The following is a 17,976-nucleotide window of genomic DNA, read 5'->3' on the forward strand; positions in this document are numbered from 1 at the left end:
TACTGGGTGGTGAGGCCACGAATGCGGCGTGCAGCTTTGGTGGTTCGACATGTTGGTAGTTTTGCAGCTTCGGGCAGCGTGGTTGTCGTAAGATGGTATGGGGATCACGCTGCTAACGAAGCCATTGTAGGTCGCAGCACGACAGTCGTCATGGTGTAGTTCCACACACAGTTCCACACAGGTGCAGTTCTGCAGGCAGTTCTGCGCAGCTGTAGTTCTGCTCGATCGCAACACTACTCCGTTGACGGCATGGAGTTGCATTGCGCGTGAAACCTTAGCAGACCGCCATAGGAATGAGACTGTATTGACCTGTTGTGGTGGACGCAAGCGTTGCGCAGGTTCTGTTCGACAACGGACATTGCAGGAACTTCTAGCGGCGTTTGCCTGGCGCGACAGGGTTGTCGCGCGCAGTGCACGATGTGATTTTTTTCACGTACGCAACCACGGAAAAAACAGACGATGTGTGATACAGGGAGAGGCCGGCGAGTCAACGGGAGCGTGCAAATCCTAAGTGGCAACGGCAGGTTTGGGTGAAGCTACTGAATGGAGAATGGGGAGGACATAGGCCCCTTCTCCCTACTCTCTTCTCTTCCTTTTTTTTTCTTCCCCTTCTTCCTTTCTCTCTCTTCTCTTCTTTCTCTTCTTTGTAAGACCAAGAAAACAAAATGATTTCAAAAGATAATTTCCAGGTCTGAAATCTAGGGCTCCATCGTTCCCCCTTTATAAAGGGCATGATGACCTTTATTAAGGGCAGGGGAGCCCTTAGTAAGGGCACAAACACCCTTACTAGGGAAGGGTTTTATACATAGGCCCCCCCCCCCCCTCTTATTACAAAAATTATACATAAATTCTTGACACGTATTTGACGACATGAAACAACACGACATACAACGATACAAAGATGACACAATTGATACGGACACAACAAAAATGAACACACGAACATGGTAAAAAGACAGATATAACGAGCACTTATAGACAAAGATCAAAATGTCGAATATACGGATGTGCTTTACCCGGGGATTTGAACCCGGGTGTCTTTATTCACGCCTTGGCATGCCGATAGGGCTGTATGCGAACCGGCTGGCCATAGATGACGATGAGGGTGGCTCCGAAGACATCTTCGATGTAGTGGGCTGGCGTGCTCCATCACCCCCTTTCTTTCTTACTTCTAAGTTTTCTCCACTCATCTAAGAAGAAAGTCTTCATGGCCACTAAAGTCATTTACTGGAACGATATATGGGCCTAGAGGGTCATAAACATAAGGTCATAGCAACATTTGTGAAGATATTTTACTTAATGGGCTTTTATGAAAAATCTTAAGAAAAATATAAATAGGGGCGGATCGCCCATTTAGGCACCCATGCGAGACAGAGCTACGCCAACCACCCCCCTTTCTTTCTTACTTCTAAGTTTTCTCCAGTCATCCAAGAAGAAAGTCTTCATGGCGAGAAGGTCTATAATGATTTCAAGAAGAGTTGGATAGAGAAGTGGAGATATAAGAGCAACTTGATCGTTTGGATACCTCTAGAATCCGGACATGTGACTGAATTTAGAACAATTACCAAAGGAGTAAGGGTGGAACAAGTTACATTTGATGTCTTATCTTTAAAGATCAATTTTTTGTCAATCATTGCCTTCGTCACATAAAAATTGTTTCATAACATTCAATCAAGGAACCAGAACCCAATATGAGCTCATTGTCCTCATTGTTGGATCTTGTCATCCCTGTCATTTATGCTAGTTGTCCCATCATCAGTTGTTGTCATCCCCACTACCGGTTGTTGTTGTTCAATCGTCAGCATTCATCATCCCCATCATTTGTGATGGTCGTCCCTATCATCAGTGATCATTGTCTGCTCATCTCTGGTTGTTGTCATTGTTGTTTGCGATTGTTGTCATTGTTGTCGACTATTGACGGTCATTGTTCCCTTCACTAGCAGTAATCATCCCTGCTATCATCCTATCATTGACCATTATCTTCCCTATTGTTAGTGATCATTGTTGGTGTTTGTCGCTGGTGTTGTCGATGACCCTTGTTCTCATTTTCAATGGCCATTACCTGTAACATTGGTGGTCATTAGCCTTGTCGTCCATGGTCTTTATCTATGCCATTGTCAATCACCCTCCCCTTTAGCAATAATCATCCACAATGATTGTAATCTCATCTATGGTTGTCATCCCATTGGTGTCACTTGTAGTTTTCAACATTGACCTCTGTCATCCCCCTTGCCGATGGTCACTGTTTGCAACATAGATGGTCATCATCATCTTGTGAATGTACTTTATATTCTATTTTTATTTTTGAAACATATATAGGTCATGCTAAACGTCATCAGTCGTCTTCATCATCCGTTCATTTTCTTCAGCATTTGTCAATGATCTTTGACTGGTGGCTGATGGACAAAAATGAATGGCAAATATGAACTGATCGGATGACAGTGCATCATCCATCCAATATCTAGTTCAAAGCGTGTTGAAACACTACATTAGAAGGCTCAGATATTTTAAGGGAAATTTTGGCCAAACAGATCGGATGACGTTGCATCATCCATCCAACGTCTAGTTAGGAGTGTGTTGAAACATTACCTTAGAAGGCTCATATATTTTAAGGGAAATTTTGGCCCCCGTCTTTTGATTCCTCGCAATGTTTATCTTTCTATTTTCAGGAAAGGCCTACTGTGTCTGGATGATTTTTTAACTTTCCTCTTTTTTATTTATTTAAAAAATGTTAGGGGAAAAGTGATGTAGGCAACGAAATAATCTTCTCCCAATATCATGGGATAAAGAAGAATGCCCAGTCAAAATCCAACAATAAACAGTCTGGGCTTGTCGAAACTCCTCTTTTACTTGCATCTAGAAAATAGTCCACGCTCATCTGACGTGGTCTGCCAAGTCTGGATTTAAGTGATAAACGGATCTCCTACAGACAATACACTTGAACAATAAATGGAATGTGGTCGTTGAGAATCCTGGGAGGGGATCCTATCTCTTCACATGCAACTTTAAAAAGGCACAACTAAAACACCCCACAATTGACCAAGCAAGAAGGCTATCACATGCTAGGAGGAAGGGTAGATACCTTGGAACCTTTGGCGACTCGCAGCGGCAGAAGAGAGAACACAAGAGGAGAAAAAAAAGATAGGGATAACTTTCCCAAAATATCAGTTGTCCTTTTCCCCCTATGACCCTTCTCTTTTAAAGACCAAACAAAGTCACGCGGTCAAATCCCAAGCTATGTCAATCACTCAAATTTGGCACATGCCGGCCTCGGTGCTTGGAGCAGAACACTGACCAGCCTTGATCTCTTGCAACGGAAGTCTTTGCAATTGCTTAAGATTGCATAGAAGGGGTTAGAGGAGAGTGTGGGGACGCAACCCCATCGAGGAATAGGGTCATTGCATTAATATCATAAGAGGTTACATCGTAGTCATGATCGTTACATGGGGGAAGACTAGGGATGATACATAGTAACGAGACAAGGCGCATCGCGCCAGGGTAGTATCGCCTCATCGCCTCGAGACCCGCCGCTCAGCGCCCACGCCTGCCAGCCTTGCCGCTACACATGTGCCCCCGGGTCGAGTGCCGCACACCCGCAAGCGTGACGATCACACACGCTACGCCTGCCTTAACGATCACACACGTCACCAGCACCCGTGCTGACACCTATCACGCGCAGACTGTGCGATGCCGCCGCATTTGGCACCTTGAGCCGAGCGCTACGCGGCCGACACTACCCGCGGGAATGCCATGCGCCCCCATGCTGCCTCGACGCTCATTGTGCGCCACTACCTTAATCTCTTAGCGGGATGTCGCCTACTTGCGCCCCGCACACTCAATGCGCGTGCTGCCCGTGCGGCCGCTGCGCAGCATCCCGCACAACTCCGCACGCTGTACCCGCGGCATGCCGCCCGGCCCGACCGTCCCACACCCACGCGTGGCGCTTGGCGCCCGCGCATGGCGCTTGGCATTACAGCGCGGTGCTTGGCACCCGCGCGCTCACGCCTGTCGGCCCATGCGCCCAGCACGTGTGGACTTCACAGGATCCGTTCCTCCTAGGCGCGAACGGGCACGCGCACCATCCGCAGTGTATCACCACATACGGGGGCAATGACCTGAAAGATCAGGTTGGGCATCGCTAACCTTAGTGCATCTTAGCGCTAATTATGACTCAGTCATTAAAGGTCGTGAGTCTCACGCGAACACGCCCTCCCAATAAGCACGCAGGCCTTTGGGCAGGGAATGCCGCCTAGTTAGGTGCCTAACACCCTTCCCTTTTAAAGGCCACACAAAGTACTTGAAATTAACTAGTTATGGGCCTTCACCTACTGGTAAGGCCACTACAGAGCCTTGACTACGTCAAGAATGGGACGTGTACTACGTCAAAAAAGGCTATAAAATGTGCATCCCTTGACGTGGTTTTGTGAGTAAAGTAGTGAACTTATTTTATGAGTAAATAAAGTTCTTTGGCTATCAGAAAAATCTCTGGCTGACAGAACTGTGGAGCTGACCTAAATCCAATCTCTACTCTTGGAGCTATAAATCAACATCAACGCGCCACCTACACTTCACTGTTAATGAACCACAAAAGAAATTTATTTCCACCTTATTCGGGAAGGAGTTGCTGAGGAGGGGTTTCTCATCAAATTACTATCTGGTTTCATCCAGTTCTTCAGTGTGCTGACAAAACCCCTCCCGAAGTCACAAGCTCTGCCTTCTCCTGGGGGGTGAGCTCGACGGGTTGCATGTTTTAAGGAAGAACTAGAGTTAGGACTCAGCGAGACAAAGCCTTCGGCCAACCGCAACAAAAAACCATAACCAATCTTTCTCATCAATAACAAGCAACATACCACAGCAACCGACTTTTACGAGACACGCACTCCAACATCAAATACTAATCATTGACTTTTTGACGTTTCATCAGCTAAGAATAATTCACGTTACGCTTTGCGCGAGTTATTGTTTTCATCTTCATCTCTCTTCTTGATTCTTCAATTGCTCTCTCTCTCTCTCTCTATGTGGATATATGGTTTGCCTCTAGCAGCGGGGCAGGTCGATAGGAGGAGGGGGCAGCTTTGAGGCCGCAGTCGGGCCATCCTCCACGACAAACGCCATGGCCATGCCCAGCGGTAGATGTACATCGAGATGGCAGTGCATTATCCACACACCTACAGACGCAAGGAACGAGAAAAATACAGGTCATTCTGTTCCTGTCGAGCGAGAGCGGGGAAATCAAAATTGCCGCTCTTTCGTCTCACCTGGGTTGTTGGCGACGAAGCGGATGACAGCCCAGCCTCCCACGGGCACCGCTATGGTGTTGCGCACCTGGGGGTTCACGAGATTGAAGCGCTTCTCCGCACGAGCTCTATCGTAGTTGCCGAACCCCTGAGCTAGGACGAAGAAATTGAACCCGTGGAGATGGATCGGGTGGCTCTCCTTGGCCAGGAACGCCGTGTTCTGGAGCGCCACCTCCACCGTCGAGTTGTACCTGATTCTCTTCACCTTGATCGACTTCGACGTCTGCATCATCTCCGCTTTCATCCGAATCTTCTCGCTGGTGTAATCAAAGATGACCGGAGGCCGATCTCCGAAATCCGGCGTGAAGATCCCCGGCATCCCAAAGAAGTGCGCCTCCAGCAGCGACAGCCTCTTGGGCAGCTGGAACGACGCGTTGTTCATGCTCGCCGCGAACTTCTCGCCAAATGGCCCGGCACAGGTCGTCCCGTTCCCCTTATCGCAGGGGACGAGGTTCAACCCGAAGACGACGAACATCCTTTCGTCCACCCGCAGAGGAAGCGGCGGCGCACCGTCGTAGACCAGCCCAGTTAGGCTGCTGTAGAAGCGATACGCCGTCGCCGCGTCATTGAAAGCCGGCATTTTGGGCATCACCGCCGCCGCGTCGTTGGAAGACGCGTATCGGAGAATTGCCGTGGTCGTCGTGTTGTCAAAGGGCACGATTTGTACGCTATCGTAGGGCCGCGCCGCCATGTAGTACGAGCCCGCCGGCGCGTCGGCGACGAGAATAGCGTCCACGGTCTGGCCCGGCGCGAGCACCACCTCTTTCGTGCGGTACGGGGCGGTGTAGGCCGCGTCTATGGCAACCACCGTGAGAGGGTGCCCCGCGATCTTGAAGAAGAACTGGGTATCGAGAGCCGCGTTTATTATCCTCAGTAGGTACCTCTTTCCCGGACTCACCTCGAGCTTGAAGGTACCTGCGGGGGTGACACGGCACAACGAAACAGTTAAATAATCCCCATCTCTGCTGAAGCTCCGGAGAGATTCCCACCCTCGGAAGAGCAAGGATACAGGTCCCCCGGGCTGCCGTTGACGGTGAAGGCGTCGGAAAGCTTGGCGGCGCCGCCGGTGGCGAGAGCTTGGGCCTCCACGTCTACGACGTTGGCGTTCCACCACTCCCCTGAAAGGATCGTGGAGGGAGAACGGACAACGCAGTAAGACAGAGGAATAGGACGTAGAGCAGTTCAGCGGAGCGCACCGAGAATGATGGGGACTTCTCTGTAGGGCTTGGGGAAAGGATAGGCATTAGCGCCATCGTTGGGGTGGATGACGAGCGCGCCGTGGACGGTGGCGCGGAGGAAGGAGACGTGCGCGTGCCACCAGAGGGTCCCTTCCTGGCCGATGATCTTGAACCTGTACGTGTAGCTCTGGCCGGGGGTAATGGGGCACTGTGTCACGTAGCTGGGACCGTCCGCCCAGCCGCTAAGGAGCTGGAATATTCCGTGCCTGGACTCTCACCAACAAACCCATCGTCAGTAAGACAGTAAGAGGCTCCAGCTAGCTGGGAGCGAATGCCTTGTGTTTTTCTGCGAAAAAAAAGAGGACGGCTGACCAGTGGACGCTCATGTTGTAAGGAGACTCGTTTATAACGCGGATGGCCACTCTGTCGCCTTCTCTCGCGTGGACAGTCGGCCCCGGGAAGATCCCGTTCACGGCTACGATCGTTCTCTCCTGGCACAGCCTCTGTATCTTCATCTCGCGAACCTGCAAGTATTCTAGTCAGAATAATAATAATAATAATAATAATAATAATAATAATAATAATAATAATAATAATAATAATATTATTATTATTATTAGAAGAAGAAGAAGAAGAAGAAGAAGATATCTATGAAAAAGAAGAAGATATCTATGAAAAAGAAGAAGAAGATATCTATGAAGATGATATTTATGAAAAAGAAGAAGAGGAAGATATCTATGTAGATAATATCTATGAAAAAGAAGAGGAAGACATCTATGAAGAAGAAGAAGAAGATATCTACTTATATATGACTCATAAAAGAGAAAGTGAGGGTCAGGAGAGACATGAAAGGTGTGCTTGACGATGGCGGCCCGACTGGGGGCACAACACAGGGACACTGTGCATGCGAGGAAGAGGAAAATGTAAGCCGACGCTGCCATGGCGCGGAAGACGAGCGAGCGTCCTTGTTCCTAAGAAAAAAGTCGTAGGACCTCCTTAGTCTTCTTATAGCGGTCTGAAAAACCTCTTATCTTAGCTACGCCTATTATTTCTCTATCTTATATCTCTCTACAACTAGAGAGCCTCACCAACTCGTGCACTTCATGGAATCATCATTGCAAGTCCTTGTCGAGGGAGTAGGTGGAGTCGTATCAGTCACTTCGATTGCGAAAGGCTATCCTCTTCCCCCAGGCAGGGTTGGTGTAAAGGAGTTACCCTTGTCGAGTGAGTAGCTCGGCGATGGGTTGAGCAACGAATGGCGAAGCTCAAGGTGTCAAACGGTATATCTCTACCTTTGGGTCAAAGAAGAGCTGAACATGCCAATAATATTAATCATTTTTGCGGCGATGGAGGATTTGCCGATCATGGCAGATAACTTACTAATCACAGAATGTGTCAACAACTATTTGACCTTGCATTCGTCGAGTAATCTCGCTATGAGCCTACAAGGCTGATATGAACCAGAAAACTATATGTTAGAAGTTTGAACTGTTGGATCTCAATGTGGCCTTACGCACCTTGTGATGTATATCATGGTTATTATTACAAATATTAATCCCATTTAAGTAGTTTTATAAGGACAGGATTAAGGCATAATATGATCATGTTGCTATGGTTGCACATATGTGTAGAAACCAGGCAAGTTGCATAACTGTAATGGGTGGTTTTGTAAACTGATATGCCCTTAAAGGTATATAAAAGAATGGTTGTGGTCCTTGGATCATGTAAGGACATGAGACGCTCCAACCCCCATTTGCAGAAGAGGATTCAGTCTCCCCTACATTGATCCAGAAGATCCACTCCAAGTCATCCAAGAAGATGTACACCGGTATGCTTCCGCTGACGAATTTTCTATCAATTGGTATCAGATCATTCGTTGATAGAATTCACTTCGAGTTAATCCCAGTGCTTTGTTTGTTCATCAAAAATTGACATTGAAATTATCTTTTGGGTGGCTTATGTTCAACTCGTATTCATAAGTCATTTGAACATTGTTAAAAAATATCACTGGATTTTTTCCTCTCGTTCTGGATGTGCTTGGGTTTTTTTAATGACAAATTACGAACATGATGTATGCCTTGACGGTGGCATTCCATTCGGAATGGCCATGGCGACGGCAATGGCCTAAGGCCGGCGACGGCAGGACCACGGGGAAAGTTCACCGCAGAGTCGGGATGAGAGGGTGACAGTTTTTAACAATTGTCGTCTGAAGAAGAAGAAGAAGAAGAAGAAGAAGAAGAAGAAGAAGAAGAAGAAGACGACGACGACGAAGTGACCTCCACGAAATTAAAAACAAAAAAGGCAGGTCACTTTACGGAACCGCTCACCCAGGGATGGGGTGAGCTGTCACTTAAAGTCACCCCCAAAATCCGATCTCGTTTTAAAAAAGGGATATGGATTGTATTTTAATTCTTTTGAGAGCCCAATACTGTGAAATGCCAGTATGACTGCCCATTTAAGTCCAAAACTTGGACGAGCAAATGGCCCGTCAAGGAATATGAAAAGATTATAAATGGATGACTCAATATGAACAAAGCGTGATATTCTCATCAATTTTAATTCTTTCTTTATGCAAATGAACAGATTCTGATTATGAATTCAATTCAAATATGCAATTTCTATTTGCATTATTTGATTTATGAATTAGATATGTTGAAATTGGTGAATGAGGATTCTTGTGTGCGTGATACCCATTTTGATGTATATAATCTAATTTACAATTATAATGTGCCTAATATTCATGCAGACACTTATTGGCCCAAAGGAAAATAGGTGTTTGGCCGAATCGAGTGCACATATGGCTAATTAAAATGGTGGTATTGGTCTGGTATTTATTCATGAAAATAGACTTTTAATTGAGATGATGGTGTGTCTATTTATAATACTAAGACGCATATGTGATGTTATTTATGCGAATACTTGTTGGCCCAAAGGAAAATGAGTATCTGGCCAAATAACACTCACATCAGTAGTAGTAAATTTGAAGATTATTAAGTTATAATGACGTCATTGAATTGGCCCAAAGGAAGGTTCTTTGAATGTCATTTTATCACTTACAAGTCAATATATCATCCAAAGATGAGTGGTGATGTTGTACTAGATCTCTTGAGATGGGGGAATACCATTGTTTTTGAATCATGCCTAGTTATTTTTCATTCTTACGTGAGTATGTTTAATTCTTTGTTTAGGCTCAAATTCAGTTTCAAATATTTCAAATATTTGCACGAATGTAAATTCCATTCCAATGCTCGATGGCTCCAATTTTAAGAAATGGAAGGAATTTGTGACACTTTATCTCGATGCAATGGACCTTGGCTATGCATTGAGGAATGACCAACCAAAGGGCATCAAAGACTCTTCCGTAGTTGAGGAAAAGAATGTCTATGATACATGGGAAAGATCAAATCACATGAGCTTGATGGTCATAAAGTGTACCATTCCTGAATTCTTGAGGGATACAGTATCTGAAGAGGCAACAAAAGCTAAAGTTCTTCCTCAAGATCTTGAGAAGAGATACTACAAAAGTGATAGAGCTGAGATTAGTACCCTTATGAATCGCCTAACTACAATGAGGTGTAAACGTAAAGGCAATAGAAGAGAGTACATAATTAAAATGTCTCAAATTCGTTCCAAGCTTAAGGCTCTATGTTTGGAACTACCCAAGGAATCTATTGTCTATATGGCTCTCTGATGTCGGACTTCGTCGAAGGCGTCGTCTTATGGGAAAATTCACTAAGTGAATGTAACTACATGATGCGAATGTCCTAGATGAAATGTATGTGCAGGGCCAACGAGTGGGGTTCGCCGAGTTCTGATGACAATGATGATGACCTTCTGACCCTCGTCGGAGTGAAGACGATGACTACGGTGTCGAACATAATAGTTTCGTAGGGGCTCGCACGTAACGGGCGGGCTCAACCCTTACCTAGGAAGATGCTCAACTCTTAGTTTGTTCAATCATCTCTCACCTAATCTAACCCACGCGCGGTGGAGTACAGCCAAAAATATATTAGAAGACGTAATATAATTGACGAGCAAGGGGGAACGACGTACCTTGTCAATGGTGTCACTGATCGTCGATGTCTTCGTCGGGCACAGGCCGGTGCGAGAAGGTAGGCGAAGGCGTACAGTTGACGGGATGATAAACTCAATAAGGATAGTCATTTCCATGCATTATTCATATTAAATATCCTAAAAGTAAGTACAACATTGCCAAAAGTGCTTATTTTGCATAGTAATGAGATCATGCCTTTTCACTTTCCCAATGATTAAAAAGCTTACATTTTCTACTTAATGAATGATTCCATCAACGCATTGACATGCATTTCACAAGTTACACATTTTGGGATTTACCTTTAAGAGGATTTGAGGGATATTTCTAACCCCCACTTGACTCGTGTAGTCAAGTGGGATATGAATCTAACGATTTCCCTAGTGTGTTGGCTCTTCAGGTCAAGGTTGACTTTTGATGGTCATAAAATTACGAAATTTTATGGGGAAGTCAAGACAGGAGTCTTGAGGCTTAGGACAAAATTTCAAGTCAAAAGGAGCAATGAAGAAAAAGATGCATGCTAACCAGTGGAGTTGACTCAATCGATAGGCTTGGTATAAAGGAGCTTGAAGGAGACCTTATAGAACGTCCTTGGAGGCTTCCAGGTTGATCAAGGCACATGAGGGTGACTCCAACTGACAGATTCTGGTTGGAGGAGAGCCCAGGGTTGAGATTCAGCCCAGGATTCATGAGGTGGAACCCATCCATCCATCCATTTAAGCTCAAATCCAAGGGCTAGGGATGAGTTGTAACTAACTCTAACAAACTCTTTCTTTTCCCTTCCCATTGGTTAAAGTTTGTTGTAACTAACTATAGCCAGTTGGAATCTGGTTGGTTGGGGTCTGATCACCTGGATTGAGGCCTCAAGAACTCAATCCTGGACATTCATCCATGATCCAACAACCAAGAATGGCTGGAACAAACACATGTACCCCCTCACCCTCCTTGAGGGCATCCAAGAATTGAGTATTGCTTTGTTCACTTTCCTTCTTTCTTGAGCTTGTTCCTGGGTCCATCTTCATTCAGAAGGTGCAAGGAGTCTTCTAGAAGCGTCCTGGATCTTGAAGCCAGTTGGTAGGGAGCTGGAGTAACAACCTTGGGCCCTTTGGGGTGTGACAAAAAGGTTACGTGCTTCTTCTTACCCTATCTCCTTTTAGAATTCTCTTAAGCTTATTGGCTATCATTAGCAGATAGCCAACGTCTCAAGCTTTCCAACGCCTACTCACACGTGTCAAACCGATATCTGGAACTCCAGATATCGTTGTTTTGGTCCACCGCACGTGAGAGGACCTCCACGCGCGCGACCAGCGGTGGAGCGGCGAAGCCCAGCGCACAAACAGCGGCGGAAGCGCCCAAGCTTGTGCGCTATCTCTCTCTTCCTCGCCTTTTCTCACTCAATTAAATTCAGAAATTTTTATCTCTCTCTAGAGATGATAAACAATTCTGAAAAAATTCTCAAAAATCATTCTCAATCTAAACTTTCTATGGAAATTTTTTCACACTCGTTAAAATTCATATCATCCTTATTAATTAAACATTAACCTTCCTAATCACTAAAAACATTACAAAAAAGGTTTATATGAATCTTGAACTTGCAATACTAATTGAAATTCATCCTAACTAGCTACCTAGCTCCCTGAGGAATCGACCCTTACTAAAATACTACTAGTAAGGAAATAAAATTGTTGATTGGTACTTAACTATCCTTACAAACGACTTAAGATCAAATTTTACCCCTTAGTTTGGACCAATCATGGGCACGGTTGGCTTGGCTGGCAGCGGTGTCGCGACGCAGGAGGGGAGCACCAAGGAGTAGAGGCGAGGAGGGGAGATCGAAGCGGTCGGCAGGGGTATGGCTTTAGCGGTCGATCTAGGCCGGCGGGAAACCTAGAGGATGGATTGGCACGAGTGTAATTCTGGTGGCAGACCCGAACTACGCCGGGTGGCTCGATGGTGGATGCGAATCGGTGCAACGGCTGATGAATGGTAAAGTGGTGCGGCGAGCGCTGCGGCTCAAAGCGGCGCACGATTGGCTGCCCGACGCGTGAATTACTGGACAAGTCCAAGAGAGGAAAATGTGGGCGAGCGACAGTGACTGGCGGCACCTGGGTATACACACGCGCAATTGTGCGAGAGGACACGGCGATGTGCGAGGCAACAGATGCAAGGTCTTTGGGCAGGCAGAGCGAGGTGCACGTACAAATGCTATTGCACGTGGATCAATAACTCCATGCACAGAAGGTGAAAACCTCAGTCATGCAACGCTGGTTCCCTAATAGTGGATCAGGTTCGTCGGCAGAGATTGACAGTCTCTCCTCGACAGTTGATCAAGCAACCGCGCAGCGAGTCACCACCCACAAGTGGTCAGACTTTCGGACGGTCGACGACACACACGATGGGTTGTCACGTGCAGGTGCAGTCTCCTGGTCGCGCGAGCGGCAGTGTTGACTGAGCGTGAGAACTCGCGTGGTGTTTGGAAGCAAGCGACTCATGGTATCCGCATGCAGCTGGTGGTTAGAAACCCAAGGGCTGTGGCGGGAGGACATTGTGGGTAGGGTATCGGACGGCTGATGGTGTGCATGGTGTTCACCACGCTCGAGTGCAATATCCCCGTCGTGTGAACATGCGACGTTGACCGAGGCGCGAGAATTCTCATGATGTCCGGCGTCAAGCGATCCAAGAGGTATGTGTGTGACAGACGATAGGAAAACCCGATGGCGGCAGCAATGAGAACCCATTTTACAATATAAATAAAGAAACTAGGAGATTAAAACGATATGAAATTAAAACGATACGGACGCGTCATGACGAGTAGGAACACTCGTCGCGACGAACCCAAAACAGAAATTAAACCAATGAAAACAGATAACGGAAAATACAAAGATACAAATGCGGACGTGCTCTACTCAGGGTATTTAACCCAGGCATCTTCATGGACGCTTTGGCGTGCCGGTCGGGCTGGACAAGGATCGGCGGTGATGCTGATGTCGACGAAGACAGCTCCGATGACGTGTTGTTGATGACCCTTTGGCGCGTTCCGTCACTATCAACTCTCTTCCTATACAATTCAATCAGTTGAAAGTGAGCTATAACTGTCAAAGGGACCTTTGGTCTCTCAATGAGCTCATCTTGCATTGTGTGCAAGAAGAGGAGAGATTGAAGTCTGAAAAATGTGAAAGTGCTCATCTCACTGTTGTCTCAAAGGGAAAATTCAAGGATAAAGGAAAGCGCAAGGGGTATCAAGTTGATGATGGTCCGCCTAAAAAGAAACAACATACGGACCGTGCTTGCTTCTTTTGTAAGTGTAGCAGACACATGAAGAAAGAATGTGCTAAATATCTTGCTTGGTGCAAGTAGAAAGGTACACATTTTTCTCTTGTTTTTTAGAAGTCAACCTTGCTTTTGTAACAAGACACACATGGTGGGTACATTTCGGTGCTACAACTCACATAAGTGTATCAATGCAGGGCTGCCTCAACCATTGCAAGCCAAATGAAGATGAATGATTTATCTATCAAGGTGATGGCAAAGCGATGGAGGTCGATGCTGTTGGTGTCTTCAAGCTAAAGTTAAGTACTGGTTATTATTTGTATTTGAATCAGACTTTTATTGTACCATCCTTTGGACACAACTTAATATCTATTTTCGTCTTGGACAAATCTGGTTATCATTGTTCATTTGGAGATAGAAAGTTTACTTTGTTTCAAAATTCAGTACTCATCGTTATTGGATTTTTGGTGGCTTATGATAACTTGTATTTAGTTGACACGATCACATCTTCATTGGATCAGTCATTGCAAATTAGTACTTCTGGTACGAAGCAAAAGTTATGTAATGAGAATTCATCATCTTTATGGCAATCAAAAGTTAGGCCACATCTCTCAAAAGAGGATTGCTAGGCTTGTGTCAGAAGGAATTCTCAACTCCCTAGATTTTAAAGACTTTGACACATGTGTCAAATGCATTAAGGGAAAACAAACAGACATAACAAGATCAGGTTCCAATCGAGCTTCAGAAGTCTTAGCATTGATACATCGGACATTTGTGGGCCTTTCCCTACGACATCTTGGAATGGTCAACAATATTTTATCACATTCATAGATGATTATTCTTGATATGGATATTTGTATCTCATCCATGAGAAATCTCAAGCAATAGACGTGTTCAAAAGTTACAAAGCTGAAGTTGAAATTCAACTTGGTAAAAGAATAAAAAGCATCTGTTCTGACCGTGGTGGAGAATTCTATGGCAGAAATGACAGCTCAGGAGAACAACGTCTAGGACCTTTCGCCAAGTTTTTAGAAGAGTGTGGTATCGTTCCACAATACGCTATGCCAGGATCTCCTAGCATGAATGATGTTGCTGAGCGAAGAAATAGAACACTCAAAGACATGGTAAGAAGTATGGTTAATCAAACTTCTTTACCTGAACCCCTTTAGGGAGAAGCACTAAAGGTGGCAACTTACATTCTAAATAGCGTTCCAACTAAGGCAACTCAAAGGACTCCCTATGAGCTTTGGACTTGTGGAAAGCCAATATCAAGTACTACTTGATATTGTAGAAACAACGAATCTGGATGAAGGAAATAGTCATCAAGCTTCCATCCTAGGAGAACAAACTCAACAACCTCAAGAATCAATGCCGGTACGAAGATCCATAAGAGAAAGGAGATATGCAGTTCAGATGACTTTTATGTTTATCTCCGAGAACATGAAGAAACCATGAGCATTGATGAAGATGATCCAATATACTTTCAAAGTGTCATGGAATGTTCAGATTCTCAAAAGTGGATTGAGGCCATGAATGTGGAAATTAAGTCCATGAGAGACAATGACGTTTGGGATCTTGTCCCATTACCTGAAGTTGCGAAGCCCATTGGCTGTAAATGGATATTTAAAACCAAAAGGGATTCAAAGGGTAATTTGGAGAGACATAAGGCGCGTATTGTTGCAAAAAGATTTACTCAAAGAGAAGGCATTGATTATAAAGAGACTTTTTCTCCAGTTTCTTTTGGGATAATAATGGCACTAGTTGCACATTATGACCTTGAGTTCCACCAAATGGATGTAAATACTGCTTTTCTTAATGGAAACATTGAGGAAACAATATACATGAAGCAACCAGAAAACTTTGTATCAGGAGACTCAAAGAAAATGGTCTGCAAATTAAAGAAATCTATTCATGGGCTCAAAAAAGCTTCCCGTCAATGGTATCAAAAGTTTCATCAAGTCATTATCTCATACAGGTTTGAGATGAATAAAGTCGATGAATGTGTATACCACAAGTTCAATAGGAGTAAATATATATTAATGGTTTTGTATGTAGATGATATTTTGCTTGCCTGTATTGGTACAAGGCTGATGTGTGAAACTGAATCTTTCTTATCAAGGAATTTTGAGATGAAGGATCTCAGTGAAGCCTCCTTTGTTCTAGGCATGGGGATACACCGTGATCATACTCATAATATCCTCCGGCTGTCACAAAAGGCCTACATTGAGAAAATTCTCAAAATATTTGGCATGCAAAATTGCAAACCAGGAAACATCCCTGTTGCTAAAGGAGATAAATTTTTTCTCAGTCAATGCCCTAAAAATGATTTTGAAGCTAAAAAAAATGCAGAAAATTCTTAATGCATCGGCAATTGGAAGTATGATGTATGCCCAAGTTTGTACGCGTCCAGATATTGCATACATGCTTGGAATGCTGGGCAGATACTTGAACAATCCAGGAATGGATCACTAGATAGCGGCAAAAAGGATCATGCACTATTTGCAAAGAACTAAAGACTACGTGCTCACTTATAAGAAGTCAGATAATTTGGAGATCGTTGGGTATTCTGATTCTAACTTTTCTGGATGCCAAGATTCAAGAAGATCCACCTCAAGATACATATTTCTGCTTGCTAGAGGAGCCATATCATGGAGTGCTAAACAATCATTGATAACATCTTCTAGCATGGCAGCAGAATACATTGCCATGTACGAGGCATCCAATCAAGGATTATGGCTGAAGAATTTTGTCACTGGTCTTAGAATTCTGAGTGGGATTGAAAAACTCTCAAGATATTTTTGACAATAAATCAGCAGTGTTATTCTCCAATAACAATAAGAGCTTGACTAAGTCTAAGCATATAGACATCAAGTACCTAGTTGTTAAGGAACGAATTCAAAATGGATAGATGTCTACAGAGCATATTGGGACAAACTCCATGATTGCGGATCCGCTTACGAAAGGCTTACTACCTAAGGTATTTCTAGAGCATACTGCTCATATGGGAGTTCTCCCTTGTGAAGAACTGTGAATTCAAGTGGGAGTTTGTATTTGGTGTTTTTAAATGTATTCATGTAAATATTTCTGTAGAAATGAAGACTGTTTTAAGTTTATCCATATTGAGTATTGATCTCCATAAAGAAGGACAAGTTGGAAATGTTCACTTTAAATCACATTTTGTGAAATTTCCATGCTACACATCCATAGTTGATCTATGTTATTAATCAAAAGAATGTATGTGATTGTTTTGGCTTAGATGCATAAAATTGTAGTAATGCTATTACAGTCCTATGTTTGATTGATAATGGACGCGATTGTTAGAATATGCCTTACCATATAATAACCAATTTTGAGCTCATAAGGTTGTGATAAACAGTTATCCGAAGGATCATGTATGTATCGCCCAATTGGGAGATTGTTGAATCTCAATGTGGTCTTACACACATTGTGCTGTATATCATGGTTATTATTAAAAATATTAATCCCATTAAAAATGGTTTTATAAGGACGGGATTAAGGCATTATATGATCATGTTGCTATGGTTTCACATATGTGTAGAAACCAGGCCAGTTACATAACCGTAATGGGTGGTTTTGTAAACTGATATGCCCTTAAAGGTCTATAAAAGAATGGTTGTGGTCCCTGGATAATGTAAGGACGTGAGACCCTCCAGCCTCCATTTGCAGAAGAGGATTCGGCCTCCCCTACATTGATCCAGAAGATCCACTCCAAGCCATCCAAGAAGATGGACATCGGTATGCTTCCACTAACAAATTTTCTATCATGAACTTCACTTCAATTAAAGCTCATTCTTCTATATTATATGCTCTTCGGGTAGTTTCTTTTAATTCCTCGAAGCTGTTGTCTGTTGCGCATTAGCGTTGCTTTTAATATCACCGGAATTTATTTATGGTATATGTAACATTTTGATGTTCTTCAACATCTAAGTGTGGCAGAGAGGATAACATCACACACGATATATGAGATAATTTTTCAAAGAGATTGCTGCACTAGAATTTTTCTAAACATTCTCCCTTTGGTAAACTAGTTTGACTTAAGCTAATAAATCGTTCTATGTTTAAGTCTATGATTTATCATAGAGTAAAGTGAAATGATGTTTTACTTTTAATGCATGAAAAGGACTAAATAATGCTCGAATAATGATTCGATATAATCTTA

General features: G+C 44.1%; 2 protein-coding genes across 2 annotated transcripts; one reads left to right on the top strand and one right to left on the bottom strand.

The window, feature by feature from the left end:
• Nucleotides 1-4,802: 4,802 nt before the first annotated feature.
• LOC144715799 (laccase-7-like) lies at nucleotides 4,803-7,475 on the bottom strand. The gene is made up of 6 exons (XM_078590802.1): nucleotides 7,321-7,475; nucleotides 6,848-6,999; nucleotides 6,494-6,741; nucleotides 6,287-6,415; nucleotides 5,259-6,212; nucleotides 4,803-5,168 (listed from the first exon to the last, which is right to left on the bottom strand). The coding sequence occupies exons 1-6, from the start codon at nucleotides 7,414-7,416 to the stop codon at nucleotides 5,038-5,040; spliced, it is 1,710 nt and encodes a 569-aa protein (XP_078446928.1). The 5' UTR covers nucleotides 7,417-7,475; the 3' UTR covers nucleotides 4,803-5,037.
• Nucleotides 7,476-7,730: 255 nt separating this feature from the next.
• On the top strand, nucleotides 7,731-13,883 carry LOC144715886 (uncharacterized). The gene is made up of 3 exons (XM_078590891.1): nucleotides 7,731-7,755; nucleotides 9,664-10,148; nucleotides 13,536-13,883. The coding sequence occupies exons 1-3, from the start codon at nucleotides 7,731-7,733 to the stop codon at nucleotides 13,881-13,883; spliced, it is 858 nt and encodes a 285-aa protein (XP_078447017.1).
• The last annotated feature ends 4,093 nt before the right edge of the window (nucleotides 13,884-17,976 follow it).

This window comes from Wolffia australiana, chromosome 19 (genome assembly GCF_029677425.1).
Source record: "Wolffia australiana isolate 7733 chromosome 19, ASM2967742v1".
NCBI classification, from domain to species: domain Eukaryota; kingdom Viridiplantae; phylum Streptophyta; class Magnoliopsida; order Alismatales; family Araceae; genus Wolffia; species Wolffia australiana.

What these genes read in the sequence shown, in the direction of transcription:
- LOC144715799 (XM_078590802.1), bottom strand. Translation starts at nt 7,416, where the DNA reads ATGGCAGCGTCGGCTTACATTTTCCTCTTCCTCGCATGCACAGTGTCC. An exon ending in AGAAGTCCCCATCATTCTCG is followed by an intron (nt 6,416 to 6,493) that starts GTGCGCTCCGCT and finishes CGATCCTTTCAG; the next exon opens with GGGAGTGGTGGAACGCCAAC. An exon ending in GTATCCTTGCTCTTCCGAGG is followed by an intron (nt 6,213 to 6,286) that starts GTGGGAATCTCT and finishes TCACCCCCGCAG; the next exon opens with GTACCTTCAAGCTCGAGGTG.
- LOC144715886 (XM_078590891.1), top strand. Translation starts at nt 7,731, where the DNA reads ATGGCGAAGCTCAAGGTGTCAAACG. An exon ending in GAAGCTCAAGGTGTCAAACG is followed by an intron (nt 7,756 to 9,663) that starts GTATATCTCTAC and finishes TTCTTTGTTTAG; the next exon opens with GCTCAAATTCAGTTTCAAAT. An exon ending in AACTACCCAAGGAATCTATT is followed by an intron (nt 10,149 to 13,535) that starts GTCTATATGGCT and finishes CAGCTCCGATGA; the next exon opens with CGTGTTGTTGATGACCCTTT.